Source organism: Desmodus rotundus, chromosome 12 (assembly GCF_022682495.2).
Source record: "Desmodus rotundus isolate HL8 chromosome 12, HLdesRot8A.1, whole genome shotgun sequence".
Taxonomy (NCBI): Eukaryota; Metazoa; Chordata; class Mammalia; order Chiroptera; family Phyllostomidae; genus Desmodus; species Desmodus rotundus.
The window spans coordinates 31,357,906-31,382,396 of record NC_071398.1 but is presented as its reverse complement, the minus strand read 5'-3'; the positions used below and the strand labels follow the sequence as shown (position 1 = coordinate 31,382,396).

At 59.5% G+C, this 24,491-nt stretch overlaps 1 protein-coding gene across 2 annotated transcripts in view; it reads left to right on the top strand.

The window, feature by feature from the left end:
- The window catches only part of PIEZO1 (piezo type mechanosensitive ion channel component 1 (Er blood group)), a 63,434-nt gene extending 39,178 nt beyond the window's left edge, over window positions 1-24,256 (top strand). The window contains exons 6-51 of one of the 2 annotated variants that reach the window (XM_053914493.2): window positions 2,523-2,691; window positions 2,838-3,051; window positions 3,162-3,333; window positions 3,451-3,540; window positions 3,622-3,715; window positions 4,420-4,520; window positions 5,011-5,271; window positions 5,795-5,906; window positions 6,000-6,178; window positions 6,258-6,406; window positions 6,532-6,714; window positions 7,130-7,248; window positions 7,411-7,571; window positions 7,694-7,870; window positions 8,431-8,556; window positions 8,654-8,854; window positions 9,405-9,609; window positions 12,508-12,612; window positions 13,311-13,464; window positions 13,715-13,958; window positions 14,040-14,136; window positions 14,369-14,540; window positions 15,001-15,090; window positions 15,173-15,267; window positions 15,588-15,659; window positions 16,232-16,332; window positions 16,900-16,978; window positions 17,053-17,109; window positions 17,194-17,366; window positions 17,546-17,652; window positions 17,834-18,025; window positions 18,118-18,376; window positions 18,451-18,639; window positions 18,809-19,112; window positions 19,363-19,483; window positions 19,575-19,722; window positions 19,806-20,020; window positions 20,171-20,329; window positions 20,408-20,555; window positions 22,539-22,727; window positions 22,927-23,019; window positions 23,117-23,289; window positions 23,363-23,485; window positions 23,562-23,641; window positions 23,732-23,921; window positions 24,007-24,256. In XM_053914493.2, coding sequence (XP_053770468.1) covers window positions 2,523-2,691; window positions 2,838-3,051; window positions 3,162-3,333; window positions 3,451-3,540; window positions 3,622-3,715; window positions 4,420-4,520; window positions 5,011-5,271; window positions 5,795-5,906; window positions 6,000-6,178; window positions 6,258-6,406; window positions 6,532-6,714; window positions 7,130-7,248; window positions 7,411-7,571; window positions 7,694-7,870; window positions 8,431-8,556; window positions 8,654-8,854; window positions 9,405-9,609; window positions 12,508-12,612; window positions 13,311-13,464; window positions 13,715-13,958; window positions 14,040-14,136; window positions 14,369-14,540; window positions 15,001-15,090; window positions 15,173-15,267; window positions 15,588-15,659; window positions 16,232-16,332; window positions 16,900-16,978; window positions 17,053-17,109; window positions 17,194-17,366; window positions 17,546-17,652; window positions 17,834-18,025; window positions 18,118-18,376; window positions 18,451-18,639; window positions 18,809-19,112; window positions 19,363-19,483; window positions 19,575-19,722; window positions 19,806-20,020; window positions 20,171-20,329; window positions 20,408-20,555; window positions 22,539-22,727; window positions 22,927-23,019; window positions 23,117-23,289; window positions 23,363-23,485; window positions 23,562-23,641; window positions 23,732-23,921; window positions 24,007-24,256 — 7,092 coding nt within the window. The remainder of the gene's footprint in view (window positions 1-2,522; window positions 2,692-2,837; window positions 3,052-3,161; window positions 3,334-3,450; window positions 3,541-3,621; window positions 3,716-4,419; window positions 4,521-5,010; window positions 5,272-5,794; window positions 5,907-5,999; window positions 6,179-6,257; window positions 6,407-6,531; window positions 6,715-7,129; window positions 7,249-7,410; window positions 7,572-7,693; window positions 7,871-8,430; window positions 8,557-8,653; window positions 8,855-9,404; window positions 9,610-12,507; window positions 12,613-13,310; window positions 13,465-13,714; window positions 13,959-14,039; window positions 14,137-14,368; window positions 14,541-15,000; window positions 15,091-15,172; window positions 15,268-15,587; window positions 15,660-16,231; window positions 16,333-16,899; window positions 16,979-17,052; window positions 17,110-17,193; window positions 17,367-17,545; window positions 17,653-17,833; window positions 18,026-18,117; window positions 18,377-18,450; window positions 18,640-18,808; window positions 19,113-19,362; window positions 19,484-19,574; window positions 19,723-19,805; window positions 20,021-20,170; window positions 20,330-20,407; window positions 20,556-22,538; window positions 22,728-22,926; window positions 23,020-23,116; window positions 23,290-23,362; window positions 23,486-23,561; window positions 23,642-23,731; window positions 23,922-24,006) is intronic. The other variant, XM_053914494.2, reaches the window with a different exon arrangement.
- Window positions 24,257-24,491: the final 235 nt, after the last annotated feature.

The window sequence follows — 24,491 nt, the reverse complement described above, 5'->3', positions numbered from 1 at the left end:
GGTGTCCTCCTCAGTTGAAGGCTCAGCGCCCCTCTGTCCTTCACAAGGCTGTAGTCCAGAGCTTGCCTGGGCCCTCCATCCAGCAGGGCCTGGTCTCCAGGGCTGGGCAAGATCTGTGACCATGCAGGGGTCCTGGCACAAAAACCTCCTGGGGGCCACAGGCTTCTCCTCAACCCTGGCCCAGCATCCCTTTGTCCTATAGCTAAGGCTCACAGGGCATGAGGGCCTCCACCGACAGAAGAGCCTATGGAGGGGAGGGGACTTCCCAGAGCAGGTCAGGGTGATCCGGGCTGCCTCCGACTCAGCCTGTCGTCCCACCATTGCTGCCCCATCCCACAGGTCAAGGCCAACACCAACATTTTAGGGGGGAAATAGGGACCTGGAGATCGAATGGCTTTTCCAGGCCTCTGTGGGGGTTGATCCAGGGCTGGAACTACCCTCCTGCCTGCCCTTGGGGCCCCCCAACTGGGTCGGCCCCCTCCTTCCCCACAGAGTCACGTGGGCACCAGAGGGCGCCTGGGCCAGGGCTGCCTCTGGTTTCCTCATTAGCAGAGCCAGAGCTTCCTGGAACAACTTTGCTAGGAAGGGGCTGGACTTTTCCAGAAATCTATAGGTGGGCAGGAGGGGTGAGCCCCTCACTCCATACTGCCCATCATGGCTGGACTCTGGCCTGCCAGGCAACCTTCACCCAGGTGTCCTTGGTGGCATAGAGCCTGTGCCCCGCTGCTGACCAGGGGTGGCAGGTATAGACAGACCTAGAAGCAGGGCAGTGGGGGCACCTTTCACAGGTGCCCAGTTGGAAAGCCCAGAGTTAGGAGCGGCCCGTGCACATACCCTGACTGTCCCACCCACCTGCATGGGCACACTGAGGGGGCGAGATGGGCCGTGGGAGGGGTGAGGAGATGAGTGGGCATCTCTGCCCAGCTTCCCGGGGGGGTCTTTGAGAGCTGAGTCGGGGGCTGGGCCAGGCTGGGCCAGGCTGGACACCACGGACGGCCTGCAAGCACCTGCCTTTCCACCCAGCAGCTGCCTGTTTTTTCCATTCCCAGATATGCTCATTTTTCACAGGCCTTCTCAGAAGCTTTCCCAGGGCTGGGGCCAGGCTATGGCACGGGTGAGCTCAGGCCTGGCTGCCCCACCTCCCAGCAGCCATCTCCCCCTTCCTGGCTGGCTAGAGCCTCCCACTCCTTGCATTCCGGGGTCTAGAGGGAACCCTGGTTATGAGTTCCGACCTCAGGGCCCTGGGTCCTGCCCTGATCCCCAGGGTCCTAGGTGTCCTATAGCCCTATTCCCCTGGCCTGCCCCCCTCCTTCCAGGCACAACTCAACCACGCCTCCCTGGGGCCTCTCTACCCCCTACACCCAGGCTCTGTGAGGACTGGACCTGTCTGGTTCATCTTCCCCGTCTGGTCCCTGCCCACATCTGATAGATAGCAAACAGACTCAGAGAGGTTAGGTGACTTGCCCAAGGCTGCACAGATGGGAAACGGGACCTGGGATGCGACCCGGTCGCCTAGTGCTGCCTCAGCTGCTGGGAAAGGCAAAGGCAGGGTGCCCATTTTACAGATGGGGACCTGGGGCACAGCCAGGGCATCTGACACAGAGTCCATATTCTTTCTGCCTCGCACTGGCTCCACCTGATGTCCAGGAAACAGCTCCATTCTGGGAAACCTCGAGGCAGGGCCAGGGAAACAAGCCCTGTTGGACCTCTGTCCTCACCATGGGCAGGGGAGGCCTGGAAGGTCCATCCTGTTTCCTCCTGGCCAGGTGGCCACCTCCATCCGTCCAAAGGGTTGGCCACCAGCAGAAGTGGCAGGGGGCACCAGGAGACTCTAGCACCTGGCCCTGCCCCTGCCCCTGCCCCTGTCTGTCACTCTTGGAGGTCCCATATGGGCAGTGGAGAGGGAGCAGGGTGCAAACAGCTGTGTAACTTGGTGTCCCCTCCGAGCCTCCACTTCTTTACTTGTAAGGAAATTGCTGCTTCAGCCTGTGGAACCAAGTGTAGTGGTGTAAAGATGCTCTGACCTGTAAAGTGAAACACGCATGTATGCGTGCACCGCTTTCTGTTCTTCCTAAAAATCCCTACTGGGTCTACGGCCACATCACCGTGAATGTGCCTGATCTCGTCTGATAAAATCCCTACTGAGGCCTGCTCAGGAGCCAAACTGAGCAGGGCCAGGGGCTTTGAGGATTCATGCAGGAATCTGTGGGGACTGCCTGTCCATGAGGGCCCCTGGTCTAGATGGGGAGATAAAGGAGAGGCCCTCGAGGGGTTCTAGAATAGTCTACAGTCCGCCCCCACATGTTGGTCATCATGCGTGCCAGGGCTAGGCAAGCTGTCTCCAGGAAGGCCTGCAGGGCCGTGCACTTCAGTGAGGTGAGGCGGCAACCGTGGGTGAGAAGAGCCACACAGGTCTACACTTGGGCTGTCAGCCCGTTGCCCTCAGAGGGGCAGCCCCCCTTCCTCCCCGGTGGCTTGAGTGCTGTGTCTCTGACCTCCATTCCTCTCTGTGACCTTGGCAGGATGATGATGACAGGGAAGTGGACGCCAGCTCCCCGGCAGTGCTGCAGGGAGCCCCTGTGCTGGTCCCCAAGCGGAGGTTGAGGCTGGCTGCCCGGTTCCGGATCACGGCTCACTGGCTGCTGGTGGCTGCTGGGCGGACCCTGGCCATAGTGCTGCTGGCGCTGGCAGGTACCCACTGGGAAGGGAGTGGAGATCCCAGCATTGCATGTCACACTGAGGGGTTTTGGTACCTGCTGAGCTCCCCGCTGAACAATGAGATGAGGTCACACGGCCCCGCTGGGCATGACCCTGCATGCCTCTGTCTGATTCTGCAGGCATCGCCCACCCCTCAGCCTTCTCCAGTGTCTACTTCCTGTTCTTCCTGGGCATCTGCACCTGGTGGGCCTGCCATTTTCCCATCAGCTCCCTGGGCTTCAGCGCACTCTGTGTCATACTGAGCTGCTTTGGTGCCGGCCATCTCATCTGCCTCTACTGCTACCAGATGCCCTTCATTCAGGACAAGCTCCCACCTGCTGGTATCTGGGCCAGGTGAGGATTCACCTGAATAGGTCCCATTCTGTTCAGGCCCCTCATCCTGGCCCTGCCCACCTGGCCCCTCCTCCCCAGCCAGAGGTGAGTGCCATGCCTTCTCTGGGCAGGGTTTTCGGTCTTAAGGACTTTGTGGCCCACACGAACTGCTCCACTTCCAACATGCTGGTGCTCAACACCAGCCACGACTGGCCTGTGTACGTGAGCCCCGGCATCCTGCTGCTCCTGTACTACACTGTGACCTCGCTTCTGAAGCTCCACATACACCACCCCCCAGACCAGGTGGGCGCCCAGGGCCAGCAGCCCTCCTCCATCTTCACACCTCTGGACACCCCCTCTTCCTTCAGGCCTCAGCTCTTGGGCAGGGTGGGGAACTGAGCTCTGCTCTGGTCTCTGTAGACAAAAGTGGCAGCTGGTGGCGTCAAGGAGCGGGAGGTAGAGCTGACTGAGGTGGACCGGTGGCCCGAGGGCCAGGCCAGGGCTGCCCAGGTGAGGAGACTGGGCTGAGTGGTGGGGCTGCACCCACCTGCCCATGGGCTTGGCTCACTGGGTCTTGGCTCACTTCTTCAGGGCTTGATGCCCACGCCCACGGGGCCTGACTCTGAGGCTGACAACTGCATCGTGCATGACCTGACCAGCCATAGCCCTGTCCAGCAACGCCCCTGTGAGTATCAAGCTCCCGGGGCAGCCTAGGGACACCTCCTTTTGTGGGCATGCTGGTGCTGCCCCCTAGTGGCCATTGGGTTGTGTCGCCACGTTGGCCTCTCCAGCTGTGCAGATCTGAATCCCTGCTGCCGACCTGCAGGGGGTGGGGGTACCCCAGGTCTCTCATCCTCTCCACGCCTGCCTTCCAGTTTCTGGAGAACTTGACTGCTCTGCCTTGCGCTGGCCCAGAGGCCTGGGGTGGCTGTCATCTGGGCAGATGCCAGCTGGGGAGGGCTGGGACCTTTTCTGGGTGCTCTTTCTTTGTCCTAAGCCTTGATTTCCATTTTGTGGATTGCCCCCGCATGAAGCGGCAGCTGTCGCTGGCCTCAGGACCTGGCGCCCTGGGGACTTGCACACCCACAGAACTGGAAGGCAGTCAGGGCCATCTTGTCCATCCTGTCCCTTCAGAGCCTTGGAAACTGAGACCTGAAGAGGGTCAAGGACTGCCCAGGGTCACGTGACAGTTGGGGGCAGGGTCACATAGGAACCTGCCTTCTCCACCTGTGGTGCCTACCAAGTGCTGACTACTGAGCAGCTCCCTTCTCCCAGTGGGCTGCTGCTCCAGCATCCCAGCCACATTATAAGACAAAGTCAACTGCGGGCGAGGGGCTCTGGCCTGTTGATGTGGGAGCTTCCGAAGTGACACCTGCCCCCACCCTGTAGTGTGCTCCAGGCTGGCTGAACCAAGAGAGACGTCTGTACTGCATGGCCTGGGCCACATCGTCATGAACCAGAGCTATGTGTGCGCCCTCATTGCCATGATGGTAAGGAGCAGCCAGCCTCGGTGGGCCCTCCCACGGGCTCCCTCACATGCAGCGAGAGGTGGATGGCAGCCCATGTTTCACAGCCTGATGCTTTCTCACCAGAAATGGGTGGAGCTGTGTCCTGCTGGGCCACAGGCAACCCTGGCCAGCCCATAGCTGTGCGTGAGCATGTATGTGTGTGTGTGTGTGTGTGTGTGTGAGAGAACGTGCACACATGTAAATGTGGGTGGCATGTGTATGCACGTGTACATGTGAGTGTGTGTTATTATGTGAGTGTGCATGTATAAGTGCATTCGTGTGTGTGTGTGTGTGTGTATGTGTGAGATGTGGGGTGTCGTGTCCTGTGCCACTGCTCCAGGCTGATGGGGTATGTTTGCCTTCCTGTCTGAGCACCTCCCTGGGGGCCCAGCCCCCTTGACATCCTGGGAGAGCAGGTTGGGACTGGGCCAGGCGAATTGTGCAGCCATGCCCACCAGCCCCTGCCATCCAGGTGTGGAGCATCACCTACCACAGCTGGCTGACCTTCGTGCTGCTGCTCTGGGCCTGCCTCATCTGGACTGTGCGCAGCCGCCACCAGCTGGCCATGCTCTGCTCACCTTTCATCCTGCTCTATGGGCTGGCGCTGTGCAGCCTGCGCTACGTGTGGGCCATGGACCTGCGTTCTGAGCTGCCTGCCACCCTGGGTCCTGTCAGACTGCGCCAGCTGGGGCTGGAGCACACCCGCTACCCCTGCCTGGACCTGGGTGCCATGGTGAGTGCCCCTCACCCCACGGCAGCTGTGAACACATGCTGGCGCCTTGGGTTTCTACAGGAGGGCCTGTGACAGTGCCATTCTGTTTGTGGCCAGCTCCCTGTTGAGTGGGAGTCCCGGAGGGCAGGCCCTTGTCTGGTGGTCACCATGGGGTCCCTAGTGAACAGCCCAGAGTGGTTGCTTGAGTGAATGAGTGATGACCTTGTGTTTCAGGGGGTGCTGCCCCCATCCGCCTAGGACAGGTTCTATCAGTGTTGCACACTGCCCCTGGGTCTCAGGGTGCCACAAGCATGTGGGGGCGCATGTGGGAGCATACATGTGGACCTCATATATAAGTATGCAAATGGGTGCACTTGTGTGAGAATTTGTGTGCACCGTGTGCCAGGGGGAGCTTGTCCCTGCAGGGGGCCTGGCTGACCGCCTCCCTGCTGAGGGTCTCTCACATCTTCTTGGGTGGGGCCCTGCCTCTGGGAGGGGTGCCAGGCCACCCGCCCCTCAGTGACACTGCCCCGCCCCATCCCAGTTGCTGTATACACTGACCTTCTGGCTCCTACTGCGCCAATTCGTCAAGGAGAAGCTGCTGAAGGGGAAAAAGACCAACTCCGAGCTGATAGAGGTTACTGTGGCGGACACAGGTGAGTGGGCGGGGCAGATGGGCCAGCTCCCTTCTTTCCGGTCCTTAAGTCACACCCCCCGACCCTCTACCTGTTCCCTGGCTTGGCCCTCAGAGCACACGAGGACTTGGACGCTGCTCCAGAGTCTGGAGAAGCTGGTCACGGGCCTCTCTGCCAAGTACTGGATCTATGTGTGCGCCGGCATGTTCATCGTGGTCAGCTTCGCAGGCCGCCTCGTTGTCTATAAGATCGTCTACATGTTCCTCTTCCTGCTCTGCCTCACCCTCTTCCAGGTACTTGGGGGTGGGCAGGGTGGGATCCTCAGGCAGCCCAGCCTTACTGCCGAGGGGCCTCACACACCTTGTCCTTCAGGTCTACTACAGCCTGTGGAGGAAGCTGCTCAAGGTGTTCTGGTGGCTGGTGGTGGCCTACACCATGCTGGTGCTCATTGCTGTCTACACCTTCCAGTTCCAGGACTTCCCCATGTACTGGCGAAACCTGACAGGCTTCACTGACGAGCAGTGAGTCATGGGTGGGTGGGTGGGCAGGTGGGCGAGGTCTGGGTATGGGCGCCTCCCCTCCTCCTGCCAGGCTCAATGTTGGGGCCCTCAGGGGCTTGATGGTGCTGATGGTATCCCCTCCCCAGGCTGGAGGACCTGGGCCTGGAGCAGTTCAGCGTGTCCGAGCTCTTCTCCAGCATCTTCATTCCCGGCTTCTTCCTCCTCGCCTGCATCCTGCAGCTGCACTACTTCCACCGGCCCTTCATGCAGCTCACCGACCTGGAGTGCATCCGCCTGCCTGCCACCTGCCGCCCGCGCTGGGTTCACAGGTGCGCCTGCCCCTGCCTCTGAGGTTGTGTGGACTCTGGTCTTGGCCAGTGGGGGGCAGGGGGCGGGGGCAGGGGCGTTTGTGGAGTGTCCCCACCTTGAACCACCACAGAGAAGGGCCTCGTCTGGGAGGGGAAAGAAGGCTGGTGGGATTCGGATGGGAGAACCCAGGGTGGGGGAAAGGCCTGGGCCATCACCTTCCAATGCCGAGGAGCCTCAGGTTGGGGGTGTTTTCTCTGATCCAAGGGCGTCTCTGCAGTGGGATGTCAGCTGGGCAGCATGCTCTCACCTAGCAGCTACAGCGCAAATGACACAGGTCACTCAGCGGAGACAGGAGGTGTTGCAGGCAGGGTCTTCTGTTAGCCCCGGGAGGACAGCAGTACTAGATGAAAGTGACATTTTTGGGCCCTGTCCTAGGCAGGAGGCAGTGAGCGGGACCCCATTGTTGCAGCCGGAAGAGGAGGAAGAGGACGGGGACCCCAGGGACGAGGGGCTGGGCATGGCCAGCCCCCACCAGGCCACACAGGTCCCAGAAGGTAAGTCAGAAGGGCAGAGTACAGCCCCTGGGAAGTGAGTGTGGAGAGCCAAGGGGCCGGGCCTCTGGGTCCCCTGGGAGTCCCAGAGCCTTGTCCACACAGGGTAGAACAGCCCCAGCCCCACAGAACCTGTTCCCTTCTCACCACCTGCCACCCCCACAGGTGCAGCCAACAAATGGGGCCTGGTGGCGGAGCGACTGCTGGACTTGTCCACCAGCTTCTCCAACGTCCTCACCCAAGTGCAGGTGTTCGTGCGGCGCCTGCTAGAGCTGCACGTCTTTAAGCTGGTGGCCCTATACACTGTCTGGGTGGCCCTGAAGGAGGTGAGAGCAGGACACACCCCTTCCTTGTCTGTAGTGGGGTCTCTCAGGGCATCTCGTCAGCCTCCCTGGATCTCGAGGCCCGTGGGAGAGGGAGCTGCCCCACCTGCCCGGCTGTCTCACAGGTGTCGGTGATGAACCTCCTGCTGGTTGTGCTCTGGGCCTTTGCCCTGCCCTACACCCGCTTCCGGCCCATGGCCTCCTGTCTGTCCACCGTGTGGACCTGCATCATCATCGTGTGCAAGATGCTTTACCAGCTCAAGGTCGTCAACCCCCATGAGTACTCCAGCAACTGCACTGAGGTACGGGCACTGGGCACCGTGTCCCAGAGCTTTGCAAGCCTCCCGCAGGTTGGGGGCTACAGGGGCCGCTTCTGTATTTAGCTCAGAGTGTGAGGGACAGGTGCAGAGGGCTGTCCCCAGGGCCAGGGGCTTCCTAGAGGAGGTGTCCTTCAACCTAGTCTATGCAGGACCCACTCCCTATGCCAGGGCGCCTGGACTGGAGAAGCATCCTGACCCGGGCAACTCCGTGATGAAGTCCAGGCCATGGAGTGAGGTGGTGCTGAGGCCACCTGTCTCCTCGGGTGGAAGCGGGGAGCCCCTACCCAGAGCTTTCTCTTTACTGTCCCCTCAGTCCCTGCCTCAAGCTTCCCTACCCCTAGTAGCCCTGGCCCCTTCTCCATTAAGGTGGGTTGAAGGCTGACAGCAACTCCGTGTCCCCAGCTGGGGCAGCAGTGGTCTGCCCCATGCCTGTTCTGGAGGTGTTGTTGGGAGCAGGGACCCGAGGCAGGGCTGGTGGTACCTGGCATCAGCATCCTGTTACTAGCTGAGGAGTAGCTGCTGACAACGCCCCTGTCCCCCAGCCCCTCCCCAACAGCACCAACCTGCAGAAGATGGAGATCAATCAGTCCTTGCTGTACCGGGGGCCCGTTGACCCGGCCAACTGGTTTGGGGTGCGGAAGGGCTTCCCCAACCTGGGCTACATTCAGGTGAGAGCAGGGCCCAGGGGGCGGGTGGGGGTGGGACCAAGGGGACTGGCTTATGCTGGGGACAGGGCTGGAGTGTCCTGACTGTCCCCCTCCCCAGAGCCACCTGCAGATCCTGCTGCTGCTGGTGTTCGAGGCCATTGTGCACCGGCGCCAGGAGCACCACCGTCGGCAGCACCAGCTGTCCCCGCTGCCCGCCCAGGCTGTCTGCGTTGAAGGCACCCGACAGCAGCTGGACCGGGACCTGCTTAGCTGCATCAAGTACTTCATCAACTTCTTTTTCTACAAATTTGGGCTGGAGGTGAGGCTGAACATCAACGCTCACCCCCTGCCCAGGTGGCGCTCAGACATTGGAGGTCTGTGGGGCCTTGGCTGAGCATCTGCAATGTGCAGGCCTACAGGGGTCACGTGGGAGTCCAGGGGGCGGACCACCAAGGGCACTGGGTTTTCCCTGGGTGAGGTCAACCTGTAGAGAGAGGATGGCGGGGGTGGGGCAGAGCCAGGACACAGGCTGGAGACTGAGTTAGTCTCGACTTTGCCACAGAGCCCCCTAGCCTTGGTTTCCCCCCGCAAGTTGGAGACATGGCCAGCTTCTCCATTCCTCTAGGAGGGTGGTGTGGGCCACCTTGAGCCTGGGCTACAGGACCCCACTCTGTCCACAATGCCTGCTTCCTCAATGCCCACTTCCTTAGACAGAGGTGCTTTACTCCCAGCCTGCCTGACCACCGTGTGGTCCTCTGGGCCAGCCCGCCGGGCCCGAGGCCGCTTAGGGGCAGGTCCAAGAAGGTCCCTTCCACCAGTTACCTTCATCTCTCATCCTCGTCTCCTCCTCCCCCATCTGCCACCCCCAGATCTGCTTCCTGATGGCTGTGAACGTGATTGGGCAGCGCATGAACTTCATGGTCATCCTGCACGGGTGCTGGCTGGTGGCCATTCTCACCCGCCGGCGCCGCAGGGCCATCGCCCGCCTCTGGCCCAACTACTGCCTCTTCCTGACGCTCTTCCTGTTGTACCAGTACCTGCTGTGCCTGGGCATCCCCCCAGCCCTGTGCATCGGTGAGCAGGGCATGGGCTGTGGGCAAGGTGTGGGGCATGCATACTCAGTGAGGTGTGTGTGTGGCTGTGGCCTCATGGGCATGCATAGGGGCGTTTCCCACACTCCCTGGGCTCTTCCAGTCCTGGAGTTGGCCTCAGCCCCTTCACCATTCCATAGCCTGGCCTCCTGAGTGCATCCCCATTCAGCCCCCAGCCCCACCCAGACGCCCCGGTGCTCTCTGTACCCCAGATGTGCCCATGTGCAGCTGTCCATCCCTGGACAATATGCTGATCTGTTATGCATCCTACTCAGTGGCCTGTCCTCGTGACCAGGTCCTCGGTGGCTGTTTGCTTTGATGCAGGACCTGACATTTGCATTTAGCTGTCCTCTCCTCTCCTTTTGTCTCCTCTTCGCTCATCCCCTCTGGTCTCGCCTGTCCCAGACTCTGTCTCTCAGAAAGTTTCCCTAGTCAGGCCAGAGGGTTTGCGGAAAGCTCTGAGTATGGGTTTGCCGGGTTCCCAAATGCGTAGATGACACTTGGTGCTGTCCTCCTGCAGCCCATGACTGGGAGTCCAGTTGGCCGTGGGGCTCATTCCGGGGTCCCCAGCCCGCCCTGTGGAGGGGTAGCGCTTTACCTTTCTCCATCAATGAGTGCAGCTTCCTCGTGTGGTGACTTCTTCCATTGGTGGGACTTTGTAGAATGGACGTTTTCGTTTTTGTTAATCCTCGTACCTTTGTTAATTGGCTTTGCTGTGAAAAGAGCTTTATTTCTCACCCTTCCCGTTTCTGTTTCTTTTTAATCAGCAGATCCACAGTTCCTTTTTAAATGCGTCGCATAAAACCCATTTGTGTTATTCTTTTTACATTCAGAGACTCTCAGCTGTGGCCCGTGGGAGCCCTCAAGCAGGCCCTTTGACCTGCTCCACTGCTGCCTGTGAAAGTCAGCTTCACCGGGGCTCCATCCAGACCCTAGGAAACGCCCTTTTTTAGTGCATGGTTCTGAGCTTTGCACAGAGTCATGTGACCACCACCACTGAGCCACAAAAATGTCCCCAAACCCCTGCCCTTGTGTGCAGCCCCTCCCCACTGCCTGCCCCTTGCAGCCGCCGATCGACCCCTTCTGCCTTCTGCAGGGCACCTTGGAAATGGGCTCGGGTCATGAGTCCAGCTTCTTCCAGCAGAGGACACTCAGTGTTGTGTCAGCACCTCATTCTCTTTTGTTTGGTTTTCTTTTGTAACTGTTTTTGTCGACTTACGGAAAGAGAAGTCATACAGAGTTCCCAAATGCCCTTTGCCCAGCTTCCCTGCCATTAGCCTTTGTAACTACCAGGTCCAGTGACCAAAACTAAGAGCTGAACGTGGGCACAATGCCACCAGCTACGGGTGGAACCGCAGACTGTGCAGCCCCCCACCCCCACCCCCCACTCAGCCGCCGCCGCTGGCTGGCTGTCCTAGGACCCTGTGCAGACCCACAGCGCACTTCCTCACGCTGGCTCCTCGGCCTGTTTTCATCTTTCATGACCTTGAAACTTTTGAGGGCTGTTATTTTGTAGAATGTTCCTCCATCTGGGATTGTTTGGTGTTTTTTCATCAGACCAGGTTATACATTTTTGGCACGAATACCATGGCTGTGATGTGGCCACTTTGGTGCATCACACGGGGCCAGTGTGTCTCATCATGGTGACACGTCACGTCCCTGCCCCCCTCGGTCACAGTGCTGTCTGCAGGGTTTCTCTACTGTGACTCTAGTATTTTCCTCCTTCTGATTAATCCATGTTTATTTGGGAGGAGACACCTAAGACGACCCACACGCCTTGTTTCTCCTTCAGTTGCACCGACCGATTTCAGCATCCACTGCTGGACCCTGCTGCCGGAATTATTAGTTGGCTTTCTAATGGTGACTTTCAATTTCCCTATTTCTCTTGTAGTTACTAATTGGCATCTTCTGTGACAAGAGCTGGCCTTTGTCCCCATGCTGTACTTGTTTAGTTATTTACTTCCATCCGTATGGACTCTGCAGGTTATTCTTTGGGTTCTACTCCAGTCCTGTCACTGTCGGCTTTGTCCCTTGTGTTGCCCCAGTGTTGGCCTGGGGAGCTCCTTGGGTTTGGTTCCTTTGTGGTCAGTCTGCCCCCCAACTGCCCCACCCCCAAGCAAACACGCTTCCTGTCGCTATGGTTGTGCCTTTTCCAGAACATCATGTAGTGGAATTGTACACGTAGCCTTTGGGTCTGGCTCCTTCCACGTGGCATTCAAGGGGTGTCTGTGTTGTGGCACGTGTTGGCACTTTGCTCTTTTCCTTGCTGGGTAGTGTTTGGTGCACCATACTCAGTTTGACCTTTCACCCATGGGAGACATCTGGTTGTTTCTAGTTCGAGGCTGTGAACGTCGGCATGTAGGTTTTTGTGTGGGCGCAGTTTTCCTTTCTCTGGGATAAATGCCTGAAGAGACTGTCCCACTTTCCCCCCACGTCTGTGACCCAGCCCTACCATAGCCTCGCCCGCGCTGGTGTCATCTCTGCTCTTCGTCTTCGCCACTCGACAGGCATGCGACGGCCTGTCCCCATGAATTCGGGGCTCATCCTGGGCCATCTGTGCATGGCCATCGCTCAGGGAGGCTGCCCTGCCCACTTGCCTGCCCTCTGCTCAGCACTCAGTCCCTCCCACGGGGACCAGGGGCACCGGTTGTGCCTGGGGAGTGCATATGTAAAGCATGTTCTGGAAGCTCCGGCCCTGTGTGCTCTCAGGACTCCAGACGAGAGTGGGTGTGTTTGAGGCTGACTGTGTGGATGTGTGTGAATGTGGGGGGGCGGGGTGTAAGAGTGATTCTGTGGACACTGAACCCCGGGAGGCTGTGGGCCAGCAAGTGGGGGAAGGGGCAGGACATCGGGAAAACTGACACACACCCTCTACCCACAGACTATCCATGGCGCTGGAGCCAGGCCATCCCCATGAATTCGGGGCTCATCAAGTGGCTGTACCTGCCTGACTTCTTCAGGGCCCCCAACTCCACTAACCTCATCAGTGAGTGTCCGCGCCAGCGGGCCCCTTGTCCACACGCACTGCCTACCAGTCCCACGGAAGGCCTAGGAGGTTCTCCCCAGGGATGCGTGGTGGGCAAGCGCATACCCCCGTCTTCAGCAGCGAGGAGCACTGTCCAGGCCTTGCCAGCTGGTCCAGTCCTGTGGTCCCTCAGCAGGACAGAGGGCTTTTTCTCATGAGTGTGTCTAGTCCTACAGGACCTTCCCATGGGACTGAGGCCCACCTGACACAGCATACCCTGCCATCAGACACACATTTGCTTGCCTGTGTGTGCAGGTGTGGAGGTGGGGGTGGATACTGCTCTGCACACAGGTGTTCACGGTGTGGGCAGAGAGACAGACACAGGTGTACGCAGACTGATGCCCACAGGGTATGCAGTCAGGCACGTGTTGCCTCATTTTCTGATTTGTGTGCTGTGTACATAGAGCTACATGTACATATACAGATATGCAGAACATGTACACAGGCAGGCGTGGTCCCCGGCATCCATGTCCACGTGTAGACATCACTTGCTGGTGTTCACACTCGTAGACACGTCTGCCCAACCCCCCCGTCCCCCACACCATGCTCCTCTCTGGGCTAGGTGCAAGGTCAGCGCCCTGTACCCGTCATGTACCAGGCCTCCACATGGCCAGTAGCTTCCAGGGTGAGTGCAGCAATGGCCTCCTGTTTTTGCACAGGTGACTTCCTCCTGCTGCTCTGCGCTTCCCAGCAGTGGCAGGTGTTCTCAGCTGAGCGCACCGACGAGTGGCAGCACATGGCCGGTGTCAACACCGACCACCTGGAGCCTCTTCGGGGGGAACCCAACCCCGTGCCCAACTTTATTCACTGCAGGTAAGTCCCAGGGCGTTGCCAGCCTGCAGAGCCCAGCCAGGGCCAGGGCCTGGGCCTCCCTGGGGCCGCATAGGCAGCAGGTAGGCAGGGCCGACAGTCACCCCTGGCTAGGGCTGAGCCCGGGACAGGTGCCGCCAGTGGTGTCCTGTGACAAGATGAGGGGTGGACGCTGACCTGGCAGCAGAGGGGTCTTCTGGAGCTCTTCCGGCCCAGGGCTGCGGGGGGCCCACAGTGACACCCCGCCTGGCAGGTCCTACCTCGACATGCTGAAAGTCGCCGTCTTCCGCTACCTCTTCTGGCTGGTGCTGGTGGTGGTGTTCGTCACAGGGGCCACACGCATCAGTGTCTTCGGGCTAGGTTACCTGCTGGCCTGTTTCTACCTGCTGCTCTTCGGCACCTCCCTGCTGCAGAAGGATACGCGTGCCCGCCTTGTGCTGTGGGACTGCCTTATCCTCTACAATGTCACCGTCATCATCTCCAAGAACATGCTCTCGGTGAGCTGGCCAGCCTGCCTAGCCCCAGCCCCGGCCCTAGACTTAACCCCATAGGCTGGCTGACCCTCCTCCTGCCCCCAGCTCCTGTCCTGTGTCTTTGTGGAGCAAATGCAGAGCAGCTTCTGCTGGGTCATCCAGCTCTTCAGCCTCGTGTGCACGGTCAAAGGCTACTACAACCGTGAGTGGGAGAGGGCAGGTGGCTGGGGGTGTCAGGGACACACACTGCTCCTGGGATCCAGACCCCTATCCCTCCCCCACCACCGCTGCCCTGTGTCCCTGACCTGCATTCTGACACTGACCCCCAACGATTGTGCTTGACCCCTGCCTCTGACTCAGGTCCCTAACCCCTGACCCCAACCCATGCTCCCGCCCTGATCATACCCTGACCCATGCTGGCACCTGTCCCACAGCCAAGGAGATGCTGGGCAGGGACCAGGACTGCCTGCTGCCTATAGAGGAGGCTGGCATCCTCTGGGACAGCGTCTGTTTCCTGTTCCTGCTGCTGCAGCGCCGTGTCTTCCTCAGCTACTACTTCCTGCACGTCAGGGCTGAGCTCCAGGCCACGGCCCTGCAGGCCTCCAGGTTGGCCCCCGCCTTGGGCTCCCTGGGCCCATCTAGGATAGGGTGCTGCTCCCTGATGTGACATGTGAGAACAGAGGACCACAGGCCGTTGGCACCTCCTCAGCCCTGGCTCATGTGGGCTGGTGTTTCAGTCCTATTACCACCCGCACACTGGCCTGAGATACACCCCACCAGAGGGCCTGCTCTCCTCACCCTGCACTCTGGCCAGAGAGCCAGTGAGTCTCCCTGTCCCCAGCCTCTGCAGCTCCCGTGGCTACCTCTTCATTTGCATACTTTGTACTCCATGAGACTGGAGGTGGCAGGAGGGGTCCTTCCCCTGTCACTGCAGCACATGACGGGCTGTCATGTTGGAGGGCTAGTCCTGTATGCAGGGAGGACCTGGGAGGTGGGCTCAGCCCAGAGGAGGGGGAGCCTGTGTGGCTGGAGCATGGCAGCCTGGGCCTTACTGACCTCCCCTCAGGGGCTTCGCCCTGTACAACGCTGCCAACCTCAAAAGCATCAACTACCACCGCAAGGCCGAGGAGAAGTCCCTGGCCCAGCTGAAAAGACAGTAGGTGCCGTCTGCGGGACCAGGGTAGGTGTGGGGTGTCTTCCTGATGGGCTTGGTGCTCAGAGTCGTTTCCCACCCACAGGATGGAACGTATCCGAGCCAAGCAGGAAAAGCACAGGCAGGGCCGGGTGGGCCTTGGCCAGCCCCAGGACCCCCTGGACCCAGGCCAGGAGCCAGGTGAGTGTGGGTGGAGCCTCAAGGGCCCCTGAGTACTAGCATATCTGTGCCACTGGAGCCTGCCCGCATTATGTGCCACGTGACGTCACACAGGGCTTCCAGCCCATCTGTCCTGTGCCATATGGTCACTCTCTGTCCCTGCAGGCCACACAGCCTGCCAGTGATGTCCGTCTGCACTTGTGAGCTGTCCTCCACCCCCGTAGCACCATGAGGGGCACTTGTCACTGACATGGCTCTGTCTCTGTCTCTGCTGAGGGGCCACCCTCATTCTCCCGTGTTTCTCCCTGCTGGCTCATGCTTGCCACCCCTCCCCTTCACAGGGCCCGGCAGTCCAGGGGGCTCTTCCCCGCCACGGAGACAGTGGTGGCGGCCCTGGCTGGACCACGCCACAGGTACCACCCCAACCCAGCTGCCATGGCCAAGTGGTCAAGCCGTTGTGTGCTGGGTAGCCTCCCCCTTTCTCAGTTGCTGTTCACGTTTGGGGCAGGCAGAGCTTGCTGGGGCTGACCCCCAACCTGTGCACAGGCTCTCAGGCCTCACCCCAAGCCATGCAGTAGTAAGGGGCTATGCCTCAATTTTGCAGAGCCCCTCACAGCAGGCTGTACATTTTTCTAACTCGGGGAGTCAGAAGTCTGAATCTTCACAGCCTCTCTCCTTTCCTGGCCCTGCACCCTCTGTGTTCCTCTTGTCCAGTCTGGTCTCGTCCCACTGCGCTGGCCTGTGTCCTGTGCATGTGCTTCTGTCCCTCAGCCTGCCACTCCCTGCCTCCAGCCACTGTGGCTGTCCCTCAGGGGGAGAGTGGCATGTGGGCCTTGGCCCATGGAGTCACAGGATGCTGAGGGAACCCCAGCTGGGCAGCACAGCCAGACCTGTTACAGGGCCCACCCAAACCCTGTACTTGAGGGTCTTGTAGAGCCCAACCCTGGGTGGGGGAGGCCAGCTCTCAGCTCCACCCTGCCCACAGTCATCCACTCTGGGGACTACTTCCTATTCGAGTCCGACAGTGAGGAGGAGGAAGAGGCCCAGCCTGAGGAGCCCAGGCCATCAGCACAGAGTGCCTTCCAGGTGAGTGGGGAGAGTCCCCTGCCTGCTTTCCCCTGTGCAGGGAGTGCCTGGGCCAGTGCAGCACGGGGAAGACGATGCCCTCAGGGCCCCGGGTGCCGGCCCAGCCCCATGCAGTCCTCCTGAGTCAGACACAACAGCTGTCTGTTTGGGCATAGGTCATGGCAGCTATGTGCCTCTGCCTACCCCTCCTGAGGTCCCAACTCTGACCACCCAGGCCTGTGGTGGCCATGCGTGGCCTGGTCTTTGAGAAAGGCTCATTGGGTTTACTGGCTGCACATCTGTCTCCTCAGCCTGCAGTCTCTTGTCTACTTTGGGTTCCTGGTTCTAGCCCAGGGCCCAGGAGCTAAGTGAGAACCACGGTGTGAGGGCTGGGCTGTGTGAACCACCCTGTCCTCCCACAGCAATCCCATGATGCCTACTTCCTGCCCAGGCTCAGGCTGAAGGTCCCCAGCTGGGCCATCTGACCCCTGGCTCCTCCTTCCCCTGCTCCTCAGGAGCTCAGAGATGGGCCCAATGGGACTCAATGGTTTGGGAGGCAGGGTGCTAACCGCATGACCCTGTCTGTAGATGGCATACCAGGCATGGGTGACCAACGCCCAGACGGTGCTAAGGCGGCGGCGGCAGGAGCAGGCACAACTGCCTGTGGGTGAGTCAGGCCGAGAGTAGGGAGGGGAGGGGAACGCAGGGCTCTCAGTTGCTGACCACCACCTTTATGCCTAGGAGGCGGCCTGGGCCCGGAGGCAGAGTTGGCAGAAGGCCCAGAGAGTGAGGTGGCAGGTGCGTGGGTCCAGGGAGTTGAGGGTTGGGGTTCTCCCACTGGCTGCCCCTCCAGGACCCTCCCGCCAACCCCTCTCCCTGCAGGTCGCAGCCACGTGATGCAGCGGGTACTGAGCACCATGCAGCTGCTCTGGGTGCTGGGACAGGCGCTGGTGGACGAGCTGACACGCTGGCTGCACACCTTCACACGGCACCACCGAGCCATAAGCGACGTGCTGCGTGCTGAGCGCTACCTGCTCACACAGGAGTTGCTCAGGGTGGATACCACCACACCCTGACCCCACCATACCCCACCCCACCACACCTCAGCCCAGCCACCATGCCCTGCCATACTACCCCACCCCTGTGCATGCCCTGCCCCTGCGTCACCCACACTGAGGCCTGGAGCAGCCCTGGTACCGCATCCACTGCCCTAAGCCCCCCATGTGCCCTGCAGGGTGGAGCAGTGGACCGGGGTGTGCTGGACCAGTTGTATTCAAGTGAAGTCAAGGCCACGTCAGCAGGCCCCTCAGAGGCACGGGATGCGCCTAGCACAGACTCGAGGTGGGTATGGGCCATAGTGGCTCAAGCGGGAGCCAGGACCCACCCCACCTGGGATGCTCTCAGGCCCAGAGCCAGGGTTGCCCCAGCCACTGCACTCATGGGCACATAGCCTCTCAGCCACTGTCCTCCAGGAATGTTGAGGCTCTCCCACTGCCTCTGTAACCAGCCTCCCATCCCACAGCGGGCTAGGGGCCGAGGAGCCAGCAAGCAGCATGCCTGAGGACATCAGCAGCGCCCTGAGCACAGGCTCCAACACCTGTACTGGCAGTGAGGAGATAGTCACTGAGCCCAGGGCTTCCCTGCATGGCTCCCAGGAGCTTCCTGCCAGCACCCGAACCCGAATGCGCACAGCAAGTGAGCTAATCCTGGACAGGTATGCTTGAGGGGCAGCTGGTGAGGCAGGCAGGGGCGCGGCAGAGGGACCCAGGCCAGGGGCCAGAACCTGCCTGAACGTGATCCCTGCAGGCGCCTGTCCATCCCAGAGCTGGAGGAGGCTGAGCGGTTTGAGGCTGGGCAGGGCCGAGTGCTGCGGCTGCTGCAGGCCATGTACCAGTGCGTGGCTGCGCACTCTGAGCTGCTCTGCTACTTCATCATTGTTCTCAACCATATGGTCACGGCCTCAGCTGCCTCCCTTGTGTTGCCTGTGCTGGTCTTCTTGTGGGCCATGCTGTCCATCCCGCGGCCCAGCAAGCGCTTCTGGATGACAGCCATTGTCTTCACTGAGGTGGGCGGTGGCCTGGGGCGTGAGGGTGGGGGAGGGGTACTGGCCCCACCATGCTGAGCCCCCCTGCCCCACAGGTCATGGTGGTCACCAAGTACCTCTTCCAGTTTGGCTTCTTCCCCTGGAACAGCCACACGGTGCTGCGGCGCAACGAGAACAAGCCCTACTTCCCCCCTCGCATCCTGGGCCTGGAGAAGGCTGACGGCTACATCAAGTATGACCTGGTGCAGCTCATGGCCCTCTTCTTCCACCGTTCCCAGCTGCTGGTGAGCGCCAGGGGCCAGGGCCGGGTACCTCTTAGCCATCTCGTTCGTTCTAGGAGGCGAGGCTGAATGCTGCAGGCCCCATGGGGGGCCCGGCCATCTTATCTCAGTCGAGAGCTGCCCCATGCAGCCAAACCTGCCTCCCCATCACCCTCCTTCCTTCCTTCCACAGTGCTATGGCCTCTGGGACCATGAGGAGGACCCAGTCTCCAAGGAGCCTGATGGGGGCCACAGGAAGGAGAAGGAGCCTGGGGAGGTGTCAGCCCTGCTGGAGCTCCAGCACGAGGAGGTCACAGGGCCCCAGGAGGAGCTGGGGGTGGCTGGGGCCCCCACCAAGGATGCCATTCCAGAAGATGTGAGGGATGGGCCCCCAGAGCCACAAGTGGAGCTCAAGCCCCGCGACACGAGACGCATCAGTCTGCATTTCAGGAGGAGGAGGAAAGAGAGTGCAGAACCCAGAGAACTGGCAGCCGTTGGTACATGTCCCTGTCAATCCAGAACCACCCTAGCCCACCCAGCTGTCATGCCACAGTCCAGCCACACCCTCTGTCCACATGCTGCAGCCCCCACTGGCCCATTGCTGGTGACCCTGGGAGGGCCCTGTGCTCAGTCTGCTGGTCTGAAATTGGGTGATGGCAGCCCCTTTGGGGGCTCTCAGGATGGTCAGGAGCTGAGCGAGGCCCAGCCCCCTGTGCTCTTCCATTAGTGGTGACTGCTCCCCCATAGAAGCTGAGACTGAGGATGAGGAGGAGGCAGCAGCTACCTCTCAGAGCAAGAAGAGGCGGAGTCGCCCCCGGGAAAGAGTGAGGGCAGTGGGCGTCCAGCTGCAGACCTTCTGCCTGTCCCTGTGAGTGACCAGCGTGGGAGTGGCCTAGGAGAGGGGTGGGTGGGAGCTATCAAGGTGGTACTGAGCCAAGCTCCCTTCCACCCACCCGCAGGGCTCAGAGTGCACACCGACCCCTGCAGCGGTTCTTCCATGACGTCCTGCACAGCAAGCACCGTGCAGCCACCGACGTCTATGCCCTCATGTTCCTAGCTGATGTTGTCGACTTCATCATCATCGTCTTTGGCTTCTGGGCCTTTGGGGTGAGCTGGGCTCAGGGACCCCAGTGAGCACAGAGCCCAGCGGCCACCCCAGCTCTCCCTGACCTTTCCTGTCTTGGCCACAGAAGCACTCAGCGGCTACGGACATCACGTCCTCCCTGTCAGATGACCAAGTACCTGAGGCCTTCCTGGTCATGCTGCTGGTCCAGTTCAGTACTATGGTCGTTGACCGTGCCCTCTACCTACGCAAGACTGTGTTGGGCAAGCTGGCCTTCCAGGTTGTCCTGGTGCTGGCCATCCACCTCTGGATGTTCTTCATCCTGCCCGCTGTCACCGAGAGGTGGGTGCTGGCAGTGGAGGGGGGCAGGCCTAACCTGCAGAGACATGCTTTGTGGTGCCTGGCAGAGCCTGAGCTGGGTTCAGGGACCTTGGAGCTGCAGCTGCTGCACTCAGGTCAGGTGCCCTCATCTGGGCTTCCTGTCCTACCTAGGATGTTCAGCCAGAATGCAGTGGCCCAGCTGTGGTACTTCGTGAAGTGCATCTACTTTGCCCTGTCCGCCTACCAGATCCGTTGTGGCTACCCCACCCGCATCCTCGGCAACTTCCTCACCAAGAAGTACAACCACCTCAACCTCTTCCTCTTCCAGGGGTGAGTGTGGGCCAGCCCAGGGAGGATCCAGGCTGCCCTATCTCCACGCCCCCTGATGGATCTCCCGGTCTTGGACAGGTTCCGGCTGGTGCCGTTCCTGGTAGAGCTACGGGCTGTGATGGACTGGGTATGGACAGACACCACACTGTCCCTGAGCAACTGGATGTGTGTGGAGGACATCTATGCCAACATCTTCATCATCAAGTGCAGCCGAGAGACAGAAAAGGTGCCTGGGCCCAAGGCAGGAGTAGAAAGGGGACACTGGTCACTCCCCATTGGGGCAGACGGGCGCTGCGAGAAACAGACACACAACCCACGTTCAACATGAGGCCAGAGAACATTTCTAGAACTCTTTCTGGCAGCCAGAAGGGGCTTCTTAGAGATGGGAGAGTGAATTCGGCCCTGCTAGAGCAGACAATTGGCAGAGTAGTCTGAGCAAATGCCTAGTGGAAGAGGCCTGTCCATAATGTTGAGGTTTTGTTCTTTTCTAGCAGCTTTATTGAGAGAATTCACACACAAGATTTCACCCATCGAAAGGGTACAATTTGGGGGCATCCAGCATACTGAGTTGTGCAGCCATCGCCAGTGTTCAAACATGCTTGTCGCTCTAAAAAGAAAGCCCATACCCACTGGCAGTCACTGTCTGTGCCCCATTGTCCAGCACCTGACAGCCACCACCTACTTCCTGATAGGGATTTGCCTGCACTGGACATTTCACATAAGTGAAATCACAGTTTGGCCTTTTGTGACTGGCTTCCTCAACTCAGCATGTCATCAAGATTCATCTATGTAGTAGCATGTGTGAGAATCTCATTTCTTTTTAGGGCTGAGTAGTGTTCCGTTGTGTAGATAGGCCACCTTTTTTCCTAGCTCCCTCTTTATTTTTTTGTTAGGGTTTGGATTGTGGGTAGCACTAGGGCTAGATTTAGAGCTAGTGCTAGGGTTAGAGTGATTTTTAGGGTTTGGGATAGAGTTAGAGCTAGGGCTATGGCTAGGGCTAAGGTTGGTGTCAGTGTTGGGCAAAGGCTAAGCCCAGTGTTAGGGTCAGGGTTACGGTTAGGGACAGGGCTACTGCAGGGCTTGGTCTGTGGTTAGGGTTCGTACCACACTCTGTTTATCCAACAGTTCGAAGTGGTGATGGACAGTTGAGCTTGTTTTTATTTAAAAAAATGCTGCTATGAACAGTCACCCTATGATCATGGACACAGGTTTCCATTTCTTCTGGGTAGACACGTAAGAGTGGAACTGCTGGGTCATGAGGTAACTCCAGGTTTCACTGTCAAGTAGTTGTTTTCCATGGTGACTACACTGTTTCAGTCCCACCAACCTCTCCCACATCCTTGCCAACACTTATGTCTTATTACCCACCCTTGAGGTTTTGATTCGCCTTTCCCTGTTAGCTAACGACGAGCATCTTTTCCTGTGCTTACTGGCCCTGTCCACCTTTGGAGAAACCTCTGTTCAGACCCATCGCCCACTTTCCCTTGGACTAAACAACTGTTGGATGAACGGAAGCTGGTACAGCTATACCTGTCATCGAGTTGAGGGACTTCCAGTCAGTCTAGGCACTAGACTCTATCAGATACAGGGTTTGCAAGTATGTTCTCCCATTCTGTAGGCTGTCTTCGTACATTTTTTATGGTGTCCTCTGAAGCACAAAAGTCTATTTTTTTTTTGTAATGTCTAGTTTAGTTTTTTTCTTGTCACTCAGGATTTTGATGTTAGATCTAAGGATGTTTTGCCAGATAAAAGGTAGCAAAGATTTACCCCTAAGAGTTTCATTGATGTAGGCCTTTCAGCTGAGTTCTAGACAGTGTTAGATAAAGGTCCACCTTTATTATTTTGCATGTGAATGTCCAGATCTCCTTTCTTCACTGAGTGGTTGGCACCTTTGTCTCATGTGCAGGTTTGTTTCTGGGTTCAAACCCTTTCCATTCCATTGCTCTATGCCTGTCCTGTGCAGCAGCAGTCTTAGCTGCTACCAGTTTGAATGTCTGGTCAAGGCTTGACTTTATGGGACTGCTGGGTGAGCCCAAGACCATGGCCTTGAGGACAGGACTGGCAGAGCACAGAGGACAGCTCTGGGACCAGCAGGGAAGGAGGGGCCTGAGGCAGAGTTTGTGGCCAGGGAGCAGGGATGGAGGCCTGCATAAGGCAGGGCAGAGCAAGGGCAGAGCTGAGATGTGACCCATACCCTGCCCCCTGCCAGAAATACCCGCAGCCCAAGGGGCAAAAGAAGAAGAAGATTGTTAAGTACGGCATGGGCGGCCTCATCATCCTGTTCCTCGTGGCCATCATCTGGTTCCCACTGCTTTTTATGTCCCTGGTGCGCTCTGTTGTTGGCGTCGTCAACCAGCCCATTGATGTCACTGTCACCCTCAAGCTGGGTGGCTACGAGGTGAGCAGCCACCTTGTACTCTAGCCAGGGGAAGCAGTGCAGGGGCCAGCTCTCCTGGCCCACTGAGGGGTCTGCCAGGCAGCCCCAATCCCCACTCCTCTGCTTTCTGGTCCTCATGGGCCATGCGGACCTGGACCTGGTTGCTGGCAGCCTGGGGGCTCAGGGAGGACCCCCACCACCACGTTACTGTCCCCCCCAGCCCCTGTTCACCATGAGCGCCCAGCAGCCATCCATCGTGCCCTTCACGCCCCAGGCCTATGAGGAGCTGTCCAGGCAGTTTGACCCCCATCCGGTGAGTAGTCCCCCACTGACTCTACTCGGCAGGGGACAAGATGGCTTGGGGGAGGGTGGCCAGGCTCCACCCCACTGAGTTGCTGCCCTGCGCCCAGCTGGCCATGCAGTTCATCAGCCAGTACAGCCCGGAGGACATTGTCACAGCACAGATCGAGGGCAGCTCCGGGGCGCTGTGGCGCATTAGCCCACCGAGCCGGGCCCAGATGAAGCGGGAGCTGTACAACGGCACTGCTGACATCACCCTGCGCTTTACCTGGAATTTCCAGAGGTATGTCCTGGGTTTGCATGGGGGCTGGGTGGGGTGTGCCCCTTGGTGGTTCATGCTGCACCCCTGCTTGCAGGGACCTGGCCAAGGGAGGCACTGTGGAGTACACCAATGAGAAACACACCCTGGACTTGGCTCCCAATAGTACTGAGCGGCGGCAGCTGGCCAGCCTGCTGGAGGGCACTTCAGACCAGTCAGTGTGAGTGGGGGCCAGGAGGCTTTGGGGGCACCAGGAAGGCTGGGTCAGACCTGACCCGCTGGACTGCTCCCCACAGGGTCATCCCGAACCTCTTCCCCAAGTACATCCGTGCCCCCAATGGGCCTGAAGCCAACCCTGTGAAGCAGCTGCAGCCCAGTGAGTGTGTTTAGGGGAGGGTGGTGCTGGGCCCCAGCTGCTGCCCTGGAGGAACGTGATGGCCCTTACTGTCCCACCATTCTGACCCAGATGAGGAGGCTGACTACCTTGGTGTGCGCATCCAGCTGCGGAGGGAGCAGGTGGGCTCAGGGGCTGCTGGCTTCCTTGAGTGGTGGGTCATCGAGCTGCAGGACTGCCAGGCTGGCTGCAATCTGCTGCCCATGGTCATCTTCAATGACAAGGTCAGCCCACCCAGTCTGGGCTTCCTGGCTGGCTACGGGTGAGTGTGCGGTGACACGTGGCCTAGGGGCTTGGGGTGCGGCTGTGGGCAGCAACCCCAGGACTTACCCACCCCTGCCTGGCAGGATCATGGGGCTCTACGTGTCCATCGTGCTGGTCATCGGCAAGTTTGTGCGTGGCTTCTTCAGTGAGATATCTCATTCCATCATGTTCGAGGAGCTGCCGTGTGTGGACCGAATCCTCAAGCTCTGCCAGGACATCTTCCTGGTGCGGGAGACGCGGGAGCTGGAGCTGGAGGAAGAGCTGTACGCCAAGCTCATCTTCCTGTACCGCTCACCGGAGACCATGATCAAATGGACACGCGAGAAGGAGTAGGGCCAAGCTTCTGCTGCACCGTGAATGAAGGAGCCGGCCAGGCACGCAGGAGGGAGTGCTCCTCGGGCCACAGGAGCAGAGAACCTAGTCCAAGACCACCCGCTGTGACAGGTCCTCCTGGCCCACTGAGCCCTGATGCTGCTGTCAGAAGGAAGCTGTGGCCGCTCCATGGCCCAGCACAGGACTGCTGTCCCTTTCTGTCGTCCCTGCTGGGCCCAGTGCCAGACACACTGGG